Source organism: Ananas comosus, linkage group 21, assembly GCF_001540865.1.
Source record: "Ananas comosus cultivar F153 linkage group 21, ASM154086v1, whole genome shotgun sequence".
NCBI classification, from domain to species: Eukaryota; Viridiplantae; Streptophyta; class Magnoliopsida; order Poales; family Bromeliaceae; genus Ananas; species Ananas comosus.
The window spans coordinates 6,607,362-6,620,233 of record NC_033641.1 but is presented as its reverse complement, the minus strand read 5'-3'; the positions used below and the strand labels follow the sequence as shown (position 1 = coordinate 6,620,233).

At 38.9% G+C, this 12,872-nt stretch overlaps 1 protein-coding gene across 1 annotated transcript; it reads left to right on the top strand.

Moving 5' to 3' along the window:
* On the top strand, positions 5,590–6,924 carry LOC109726324. The gene is made up of 4 exons (XM_020255862.1): positions 5,590–5,653; positions 5,988–6,085; positions 6,160–6,382; positions 6,491–6,924. The coding sequence occupies exons 1-4, from the start codon at positions 5,590–5,592 to the stop codon at positions 6,922–6,924; spliced, it is 819 nt and encodes a 272-aa protein (XP_020111451.1).

Genomic DNA, 12,872 nt, shown 5'->3' with positions numbered 1-12,872 from the left:
TAACTGTTTAAAAATATCCAACTTGAGATGATTATAAGCCGAAACACATAGAGGCGAGAGAAAATAAATTAACTAGACAAGCAATATGAAAACCATGTTTCCAAACAAACCCAATGTAACTCATTTCTTAGGAACTACAGGATAGTAGTATCAAAGTATAGTGTGAAGAAACAATATAGAAGAATCCACAGAACTTTGAGCAACCAACATGTAATGAAAATGAGAATGAAGCATTGAAGATAGGAAGTAATCAGCTAAAAGCTGGACTCAGGTTTTTAAACCTGTGATGGAATACAATGGTGGCTGCAAGCTTACCTTACACCCTGCTTCCCTACCATTCCCTCCTATCACGCATCATTGCAAAAAATAAACATATTGAAGACATTGCACAACCCCACGAGAATAGTCCATATACAAAATAATAGAGCTAAAGGGGATACACAATTAGAAAGAGGAACATGAAATCAGCAGTTGAATAGTACATTTCAGTAGCAGTATTGTAGCAATAAGGATGCATAACAGTAAACAAATAAGAAAAAGCTGCATGAAAAGCCAACATGAAATTGTAGAAAATACGAACTGCATAACAGTATACAAATAAAATGAAAAGCTACATAAATAGCCATCAGGAAATATAGTCCAAAATACGCACGATAGTAAACCATTACTACATTTTCATACGACATAGCTGACAGCAGTAGCATTAAAGCAAATAAAGTTCAGATACATAAAAAACCATGAACATAAACGCAAACACCCATAAGCCTTGCTAACCATAGTCAAAACCCTAAAATATGATAGTTTGTAAGCAAGACCAAAAACCAAAAGGCTGAGGTGCAAAAAAAGTTATCTAGATAGGAGAAAGGAAGGTCAATCCGGCTTTTGTCCACCGCTGCACGTTTGCATACTTACCTGACGCTAATCACATATATAGAATATCCCCGCTTAAAGACATGAAGGATGGATCGGTTGAGCTCATCTTTGAGCGCTTCACATTAGAAATGATGGCTTCAGAGAGAGTCTGGCACATCATTTAATCGCGCCATACAATTCTCTATAGAGTGCACCTTCGACGGCATCAAGCTCCCGTTGCAACATTAGCTCGGCTATGTTCAGTCGCTTCTTACCAAGTTCTACAAGCTCCTAGATACCATCAGGGTCACAGCAGTCGTCCCCTTTGGCTTGATGTTGGTGTTGTCTTGTGTGAAGAAGGGGACGAGCGGCGCTTTTTTCGCAGAAATGTATATGACCAGAGATTGTGCTAACATTTGTGATTTCCCCTCTTGACAGGAGTGGGTGTAGGGGAGCACGAATGGTGTGTCGTTCACATCATTGTTCCTGGGACTGTGGTATAGGGACTGGTCGACCAGTTGAAGCTTGACCAGACCAGAAGCATCCAAAAGTGATTTTTGGATTTGTTCTAACAGTGCTATTGTTCCCGGAGAGGACGAGGATGTGCTGGCGAACGTCCTCATTTTGCATCCCAGTTGTAAATCCATGCCTTCCCGTGGCAGTTGCTTTTCCAGATTAAAAACTCAATGTCGTGATATGCAGGGAATGGTTTATCCCCTACATTTTGCATAAGCTGGATTTTCCTACACAATATAAGTGTGATGAACAATTAAAATACTTGTTATTTCATAATCAGAAATTCAAAATAAGAAAATTTAGTAACCTACAGCTATAACCGTATCCCAATCACTCGGGTCACGCAGCCGTCAGAATGTGGCTGTCACGCCCCGGGTCCCTTTTAGTTAAAAACATAGCGAAAAGCGTCTGAATTTTTTTTTTTTTTTTTTTTGAAGCCTGACCCCAGAGTATGCCAGATCCCCACAAACACAGGGAATCCACTGTACACACGGACAGAATCTCCCCTGTATTTGCACGGCGTCACACAAGTACAAGAAGTAACCCAGGACAACCACAAACCAAAATGAACATACAAATAACCAACAATTATATATTCATACACCATTCACATCACAGGTTCACATTATATATTCGATATTTAAACATAAATCCACATCTATCAGTTGAAATGTTTCCAACCACAGAAACAGTTTTGAAATATTAATGCAAAATTCACAGAAAACCTTTTGAAAACGTTTCCTACACGGAAACCTTTATTCTTTAAAAACGCTACCACGAGGGTAGAAAATATTTTATTTTACAAAATCCAGAAATCTATTTATTACATTCACCGAAAATTCCATATTTTCAAATGTAATAAAAAATACTGACACATATAACTATCTAAGCTATAACAACTGAAATAATAAGGGTAATAACTATACCCGAAATAACCTGGGTCGGAAGCTCTATCGACCGCTACACACGTACCTCACTCTCTCCCACTATTCATCGCCTGCGATACCTGAAAAATGGTGGGGAGGTGAGAACATGTAAAATGTCTCCCCCTCCCAGTGGGTACCGCAAGCCGAAGAATGCGAGAGTACTCACCGGATCAGGAAAGCTATACAACACACGGGTCAGTGGAAATACAATAGAACAATAGTAAACAAAAATGTATAGGGTAATGAGCAGATATACTAAATACAGTAGCAATAAACTGAAAGAAAGAAGAACTAGACTGAATAACGGCTACCGCTACTGTAACTGGAACCGAAAGCATATACATAATATCTACTAAGCAGCAAGACAACTATAAAGTAAGAACTGTAAGTATGCATGCAACGACTGCGACATAGACATATGCGTCAACCGTCAAGAAGTCCAAAAGTACCCAATCTGAAACCAATGCTCTCTTGGTCAGCACCGCAGACCTTCAAGCCAATACCCTGGAGTCCGCACCGCAACACCTCCGACAGTACCACTAGCCGCTCTAACATGCATATAACCCTTGGGCTCACGGGTTGTCACCATTCAACCACTTTTTCGGAAAAGAACACTCCTTCGCGGTGGATCAGACCGCCAGTGTTCGTGAAATGCAACGAGTATCGGCGATCAATACAAATAGCTCAATGATTAACCGTCGGCAACCAGCCGACAATCCTGCCCCCCGGGCCCATCACCGCATAGGTTGTCAACTGTAAAGAACACAAGAACCGACCACTCAGGTCAACTAGATATGAAACTCGACCAATCACGTCACAAGTACAGGAATATGAAACTCGACCAAATCATGTCACAAGTATAGGATATGAGTAAAGTATAATCATCCGTCGGCAACTAACCGACAATCCCACCCTCAGGTATACCGACCTCAACGTCATCAGACAACAAAGGTCAAGGAACTCACTCGAATAGGTCACAAATACTGAATACTAGAATCGACCCAACTAGATCGCTAATCTCACAGATAATCACAGAATCGCCTAACTGTAAATATGAAACAGGTTATGCAGAATAGCTATGTAGAGCAACAAAAAAATATGGTAACAACTACTCTACTCCTACTCATGATATAAAGAGAACAACCGAGCAGAGTGTAACTGAACAACATGGTGCTAGCTCAACACATATATACAAGATATATATGTGCTAGATTTAACGAAAGAGCAAAGGTAAAAACCATCACCGAGCGTGCACCACTGTACCGACGTCGGATCGAAGTACCCACCTGTACAACTGTCGCGCCTGTCTCCCTGACTGCAAAAAGAACGTCAAACCGGACCTAAGGAGGTCCACTGGGTTAGTGTCTAACCCACAAGCTAAGAAACCCAAAAAGCATAACCCACAAACAATCCCACGAAGATCGTTTCCCAAAACCGATTACCGTAACTCGCCGGAAGTCCCGAAAATTGCACGGGACTCCGCCGGGACCCACTAACTATCCGGAAGGCACCGACATGCCACGAGTCATACGCTGCCTCTAAACACTTATTTTAGTGTGACATGGCAGCAAACACAAGATACACAACCAAACAACATTGGTGGATAATTGTTGGATCCGCGGTTCCAGGAAGTGTCAATTTCGCACCGGAACCCACCGTCGCTCACGTCGTCATTTCTGAACTCTCGAAATGACGGAATGACCAGCAAACAAGGCTCGGCGGCTACACAATAGCTCACGATAGCACCGTCGGAATAATTCCGAACCGAACACCGGCGTTCCGTACAGTTTCTACCTCTTTCTATGCAATTAGATGACCAGTTGTACATTTCTGCTAATTTCTTTCTCAATTGGTTTACTCTTTTCTTTTAATATGAAATTGAGAATTATAGGTGGCCCTGTATGAAGCTATGTAATGCAGTTTTAATATTCCTCTTTCTAATTGGTGTATCCCTCTTAGCTCTATTGTTTTGTATACGGCTAGTCTCGTGGGTTGTGCAATATCTTTGATATGTTTATTTTTTGGCAATGATGCGTGATAAGAGGGAATGGTAGGGAGGCAGGGTGTAAGGTAAGCCTGCAGCCACCATTGTATTCCATCACAGGTTTAAAAATCCTGAGCCCAGCTTTTAGCTGATTACTTCCTGTCTTCAACTGCCTTAATCTCATTTTCATTTCATTTTCGTTACTTAATTTTCAGCTGGTATCTTGAAATTTTTCTTCATACTATACTTCGATCCTGCTTCCACTTGTTTTGTTGATCCTTCTTAACTATGTGATGTGGGATGTTTTCGAACTTGTTGATTACATGTTGGTTGCTCATGTTTCATATTATACTTCATACTATCCTGTCTCTAAAACTGCTTCATTCTGATCATTGTTATTAAATTGTTTTTTTTAGAATGCTGCAGGATTGTTTCCTTACTCTGCCTCTTACCTGAGTGCTTCCTATCCCTAGCTAGTCCATTCTCGTGTTGATTAAAGTTTGCTACGTTGTGTTCTCAGATGGTTTCATTTTTTTTTACATCAAAGTTCAATTCTATGCTGCTACTGTCACTTATTTTGTTTCTGTACTGAATTATTTCATCATGCTTCAATTCCATCATGCTTCTATTCTATGCTACTAGTGTCAATTATCAAACAGAATGCCCTATATTTACTGCTATCAAACAGAATGCTACTTTACTTCTATATTTCCTGCTTTCATTACTATTCTATTGCCTTTTCTATTGCTTATAGGTGGCCCTGTATTTCATATATCTCTCATTGGTTCTTTTTATATGCTTAATTATTTTTTGTACACCAATACACTGCTTGATTGCATGGATAATGAAGTATCATTAACAAAGAAATAGGCAGGAGGGTATCGACAAAGGTATATTGCGGCTTCAGGTGGAATTGCGAATGTGGCGATGATGCTTAATAGGATTAATGGTGATCATGGTAGGGTGGCAGTGTTAAGACCCATTGCAGCCATCATTTTTCCCTCAATCCTTTTAACCTGAGCCGATATATGATCATTCAACAAACAGAGCAGTTTTATGGAATTGCGAATGTGGCGATGATACTTAATAGGGTTGTAGATGATCATGATAGGGTGGCAATGATAAGACCCATTGCAGCCATCATTTTCTACTCAATCCTTTTAACTTAAGCCAATAAGACATCTTATATAAGAAAATCTTGTGGGTTGATGTTGTTTGACAGTTAACTAATTGTGTTTTTTTTATATATTGCAGAGATGGGTGCTATACTCAATCGTCGTTTTTTTTTCATCTCCAACTATTGCCGATCTTATGACGTTCTTAGATGAGGAAGATGAATATTGGGATGAAGTGCTTGGTATTATGATCAATGAAGGTGCTACTACATTCCACAACACTTTGTACAAGCGACTATGTCGTACAAGACCTTTCACCGGTCATCAAATAATTATGGATATTTTATGAGGTCATCAAGATAGAGGGTACCAACATTTTCACATGTCCAACACTACATTCATACGACTTCGAGATGAATTGGTTGAGAAAGGTTTGATACAGGCCAGGTAGTCGACATCTGACTGTTGATGAGCAACTTGGAATTTTTCTATTCGCTATAGGCCATGGGGTCACAAACATAGTATTAGCCGAGACATTTCAACACTCGGGGGAGATAATTAGTCGATATTTTAATACTGTCTTGCGAGGTGTAGTGGAACTGAGGAATGAGTACATCCAAATGCCAACAAGTAATGTTGGAATGCATCAAAAAATAAGGGACAACCCTTTGTTCCACCCTTTCAAGATGATGGTACCAATATTCAATGTTCTTGATTACCCTTTTATTATCCTTACTAATTTCTTTCGTGTTGATTATATTTATAGAATGCAATTGGTGCTATTGATGGGACGCACATACCGGTGGTTGTAAGAAAGAATAAGCAACTGCGTTATCGGTGTCGCAAAGGCTTTACTTCACAAAATATGATGGTCGCATGCTCGTTCGACCACCAGTTCCTATTTGTTTGTACTGGATGGGAGAGTTCTGCGGCAGATATGAGGGTCCTGCGGTGGTGTTGTGGGAGTGGCGGTTTTACCGCACCTGAAGGTATGTTTATATTTAAATCATTTGAAAGTATTTAAATATTCAAGGTTCTTGATTATTACTGTTATCCTGATGGGTTTTTTTATGTATGTGTTAGGAAATTTTATTTAGTCGATTCTGGATATGCAAACACTGATCGTTTTCTCGCGCCTTATAGAGGAGAGCGATACCACTTGAGCCAATTTGATGGCAATGCTCGGGCATGTAGGCATCGCGGACCACGGGATCTGTACAATCATAGGCATGCCCAATTAAGAAATGTTATTGAGAAAGCCTTTGGCATTTTGAAGAGGCGTTTCAAGGTTCTTCGGCAAGCAACTCCTTTTCCTTACAAAGTGCAATGTCGCATCGCCTTAGCATGTTGTATCATCCATAACTTCATCAAAAGGCACCAAGGAAACGATATGTATTTCAACATGGCAATGGATCCTTTTTCTCAAGATGAACAACAAGAGGAACCAATACCCTTGGTTGGGATTGATGACTCACGAAGGGGTGAGGCGCTCCGCGGTATGATAACGGAGCAGTTATGGAATAATAGATAGCATGTCTCCTTCGTTTTATACTATGGCCTGCACTTTGTTGCAATGATGTTTTCAATTGGATGACTTCTTTAATCTTGTATTTTCAGCACATCTGCTGCTACTTTCTTGCAACTCAAACTGCTTCCTTTTTTCTTTCCGCTTGATATGTCGAATGTTAAGCGTACTTGTGTTCGTCTAACTGATTATGTAAACATTGCTATGGATATTTTAATTATGAAAGCTTTGTAATCTTGTGATTTACAAAGTTCAAATGTTGCCTTGTCTGTAATTTGAAAGATTTAAGTATAATTGGTAATAATGATATTTTTCAAGAATTTATTTTTTCTGTTTAAATACGGGTGGGTACGGCAGTTTATGATGCTTTATTACTTTGTGCAAATATGCATCCAAATTAACTTGTGAATGTATTTTATGATAGCGTATTCATGAACTTTGTGCATCCAAATTAACTTTGTGCAGTTTATGATGCTTTATTATTCTCGAAGAAAGAGCATCATAGCGTATTCATGAACGGGTTACAAACTATACATTTGAAAAAGTGCAACAATCACTTTGCTAAAATTGTTGCATAATTAGAGAAAAGTTATTCTCAAATTTACAATTTAAATTATAGCAGTTAATATGAATCTAAGACCATCTCAATGCATTTACAAATGTAATCCTGAAAAATAAATGTGCTTTGGCAACTAAAAATTGTAGAAGAATGCACCATAATATACAAATGGCATTGTTAAATTTGTTACAACACATGAGCATAATATTGATATGTTCAACTGAAGCATACATTAACAAGGGCAATATTGGTATTTTGCAAAGTATCAATGTATTTGTTCCACTATTCTCTTTTATCATCAGAAAATTTACCAAACATAAAATTGCTTTTTCTTTGTAATGATTACATTTCATACCAAACAAAAATACTTTTTCATTCCTTAATATCCTAGAATACATAAGGATTTGGAGAATAAATTTTTTAATCCCTTTCCACACAATTCCATTACCAAACAGAACCTATATCATTTTCTAGCATTCCATGTTTCTAGGTGCTATTTAATCCATCTAGTCATAATGTCATCATGTTTACTATATTGTCACAGTCCACAACTTGGTTCATACATCTATAGGGTTCTTATGTCCAAAGTTCCATTGTCAATTCATATATATATCTTTACATTAAAAGCATGCAAAAGATTCCATATAATACCATTTAACCCTACAATACATGAATTTTATACATACACATATATGCTCAAAAAGGTGACTTAGACATAATGAGAAATTCAACCGTTTCGGATAGCACCATCCACCTCGTAGGGATGCCAGGATGCGAGAATCCAAGTCCCTCAATTTATCTTTGCCTATTTCCCTCGACCCAACACTAATGAAGGCAAGACGAGGTTTTTCCTCAATATAACGTCGTAGGCTCGTCGACAATCCAATCCGAGTTGCCAAACACGTCGAATTATCTTTCAATTAGGAATACAAGAGATCAATTTCATCATAAACTCCAATTCCTACAAAACCCTAATTTTCACCATAGGGTTTGCATACACTATATACATTCAAATTTTTCTAGGGATTCATGTAGCACACTAAGCTCTCATGTCACAAGAATCCCAAAAACATGGATTTTAGGATAAACAAACCAAACCCTAACTCATATTGCACAAGAGACTCACCTTGGTCACTTTGCACCCAAATCCCTTGTTCTTGAGCTTCTTCATCTCCAAGAGCTCCAATCCATCCTTCAAATCTCCTCCAAAGCACTCTTGTGGAGAGATTCTAGAGAGAGAAGGAGAGGAGAAGAGAGGAGGAAGAAATGAGAAGGTATTCTCATGCAATGAGCAGTAATGCATTGGGCCCTATTCACAAACCAGCACAATTGCATTTAAGCCCTCCATCAATTGCTATTTGCAACCACTCAGATTTTACATCTCGCAGGGCTGAGTACTGGCACTCAAATTGGAGTACTGGTACGCAAGCTCTCCAGTACTGGTACCTGCTTCCGGGTAGCTCAACCCGAACGTTGTGAAATTTGGTTTGTATAGGGTTCCGGTATGTAATGCCCAGTACCGGTACACGACCTCCAGTACCGGTACCCTCTACGTAGTACCAGTACACCCCAATGCAAAGCCACAACTCGAGAGCTGGCTATTTGGGTAATCAACTAAGTAGTGGTATGCGACCTCTGGTACTGGTACACAGCCTGTTCAGTATTGGTACCTCTAGCTCAGTACCTCAACCCGAGAACTGATAATTTTGTACTTGTATTGGGTACCGGTACCCTATTTCTGGTTTCCGTACTCAACGCAATTCTTGCTGCTCCAGCAGACTTAACACTTCGGAGCCCGTTTTTATGCCTGGTTTGCGCCGAAAATACTTAAATACTCCCGAAAGTCACTTCTAGCCATCCCAACACCTTCAAGGCAACTCGGGGACTTCACTTATCACCCTCATACCACACATTGATCAATTTGATCAAAGTTAACATTACGATTCGGGGATTCGGTATATTTCTCTCTCTCTCTCTCTCTCTCTCTCTCTCTCTCGTCTCTCTCGTCTCTCTCTATATATATATATATATATATATATCATATATATATTAGTTGAGCTAGATACTCCCAAGCACAAAGGGTTAGTGCTTTTGAATTTTTAGCCCTTGGATGGAGAGATGTAGGATTGTGATATGGTAGTAGGTGTGTAGTGGAATAGTGGTTTGATACAAGGTATTATTACTAATCAAGAGTAGATACAAGGGTTGAAATTAGAAGCACAAAGTGGTTGAGCTTCCTAAAAGTATTCTAGCTCAATATATATATTATATATATCAAATATATATATATATATATATAATATATTAATATAATATATAGTAGGCCTTGTGTATTATTAGGAGCATGAAGGCTCCGTGCTCTAAAGCTGTTTTAGATGGTGGAGCTTTTGAATCGACGATCGGCTCTGTTAAACTTGATCTAGCGTATTTGAAGTATCTAAAAAATAAATTTTATGATTTTTCGATATCATTTACGTAGCGATCGAAAGGGTTCATAATCAACAGCTGAAAATAAAAATTTCACAAAAGTGGTGATATAATATTAAAATTTTCGATCAAAAGTATTGATCTTGCAGCAAATAGTATAAAGAATTTTCTATTAAAATTTTATCTGATTTGAATACTTTTACACCGTTAAACTTGCAAACGATATACATCAACTATTAAAACTTGTTGATTCTAAACCTTTTCGATCACTAGGTAAATAATATCGAAAAATCACAAAATTTATTTTCTAGATACTTCAAATACGCTAAATCAAGTTTAACGGAGCCGATCGTCAATTCGGAAGCTCCATTATCAAGTTTAACGGTGTGATTTTAATGATACGAGACGGATTCGGGGAAAGAAATAGGAAAAATTTTGACCTGCTACGAATCGGTCCCCAATCCGCCCCGCCATGATCCAACGTGAGTCTGCCCGAATTCACCCCAAAAACTGTTTATATTTAAGAAAATACCCGTAAAAAATAATATATTTACATTCCAAAATACATATAAGTTAGTGCTCTCATTTCTTATATATTTGAAATTTTTAAATTTTGCTTCGAATTGTGTTTTTTTTTTATAATTGATGTTGTTAATTATATATATAACTTGCTAATATTATTCATTGTTATTAAAAAATTTATTAATTTATATTGTACAAATTATTAATAATATTATAATTTGTTAAAAAAAGTATAAAAAAAGTATTAGTTGGCGAGATGGATTTCGGGCATCGGCGGGATGTGGATTATGAGGCGGGACGGATTATGGGATATATATTTTAACCCATCACGAATTCGTAGCGGGAGGAGGGGCGAGATTTTGATAGTGGGGCGGGAGGCTGGTGAGGCTTCTACCCCTAGATCCACCCTATTTGCATCCCTAGATCGCACTCATAAAAGCATACTCTCTCTCTCTCTCTCTCTCTCTCTCTCTCTCTCTCTATATATATATATATATATATATATATATATATATATATATATATAGTCCGGCTACTATGCTATTAATAGCACGAAACACTTAGTGCTACCAAGTTTTCCGGTGTTAGATCTACCCTTTTGATCATTTTCACCCGTTAGATCATACTATTCAACCAACCACCCACTCAACCGTAGGGGGCCCACATCATCCTAATAGCATATCTCTTAATCCAATGGCCAAATACTTGGTAGCACCAATGACTTGGTGCTATTAATAGTATATTAGCCTAGTTCTGTAACGTATTGAAATCCCGAAACGATAATCGAACTTTGACCAAATTGGTTAAAGTGTCGAAAGAAAGCGATGGACAAGTTCCTCTTGCATTCCAATAATGTTGGAAGGGCTAAAAATAAGTTTTGGAAGACTTAGAATGGTTTTAGCATCGACCGACGTGAGGTAGAGTCGAATCGAAGCCTAAAACAACATTCTGGAGCTGTTGTACCGGTACAAAGTGATGGTTGTATCGGTACAACCAGCGCAATCCGAGCTGAGTAGCTCTCGGGTTGCTGCAGTCCAGGCCTTGTACCGGTACAAGACCCTGCGCACCCGAGAGGCAGCTCTCGGGTTTGGCTCACTGTTTGGCCTTGTACCCGTACAAGAATCCTTGTACCGGTACAAGAGGCCCCAGACAGCACTTTGAAGTCTGATGCAAATAAGACTTTGTGGGGGGTTTGTTTGCAATTGTTGCAACATGTTATGAGCCTAAGCCCTCTCCCTTTACAGCACACTCTCAAAACACTCTCTCTCTTATTTCTTTCTTTCTCTCCCTAGAAAAACCCTAGGGTTTGGTGGAGAAGTGGAGAAAAAGAAGAAGAAGTTGGATTTTGGAGGCTTGGAGGCTTTGGTGGCTCTCCAATAAGGTGGACTTTGGTTAGCTCGTGGCCAAGGTGAGTTTATTGCACAAGAGAGTCTAGGGTTTGGTTTTAAACCTTGGGATTTAGAGTTTTGATCCTCTAATTAACCTAGAAATCCTCTAAAGACCATGACTCCATGAAAAACATGAATTTCTTGGACCCCTCTCATGGTGGATCACTAGGGCTCAAAGTAGATGCCCTAGGGATGGTTCTAAAAGCTTAGGAACCTTAGTAGAGAGCTTCCCAAGTGATTCTAAGCTTTCTTTTGCTTAGCAATGAGATCAATCTAGGGGAAATGCAAAAATTGCATGTTAGGGCATCCCGAAGAGGGGTTTTGCCCAAGTTAGGTTTTGATCTATTTTGATCATGTAGAAACTTAATTGAGGGTATTTTAAACGCGTTGGAATGCTCGGTTCGACAATCCGACGAGTGTACGCAAAGTTATTGACAAAACGTCATTTTCCGTACAGATAGCCGCAGCACGCGGATTAGGGCTTCAAAAATTCTAAGAAATTCACCGAAGCATCCTTGTAACCATCTAAGGTGGGTGGTGCATTCCAAGGACATCGAAAATCTCTCTATGTCTAAGTGTCATATTTTGAGCATATGTGCAATTTTGAGTATTGTAAGGACTGAGATTTTTGACAGTGCAACTAAACTCTCTGTTGATGATGTTTATGTGTGTAATTTAATTACATAAGCACTCGTCAAGTTTCAGGAGAAACTGAGCTAAAATGGAGAAGATACGCGATTTTTAGTTTTCACTTAAGTGAATAGTAACTCCGGTTTTTCGGAGAAGCCACGGAGTAGAGTTGGCTTCTGGTGCGTATCGGACTCCGTTCATATCAGTCCAATAGCTCGTTTCGACCGGTTCAGCTATTCTGGAACTAGTGGCGCTGATGGATTTTGAGTTTGACACACGGATTTCGAGAAAATCCAAAAAAAAATACATGTTTTATATGTATTTGTGTATGTGTTTCCTTCTATTGGAAGAAGGTTGGATTTTGTTGTGAATCCGTGGTCGATCGAGATGAAACGAAAGTGTAGCTTTGTTGTCTCCGAGGTGCTGAT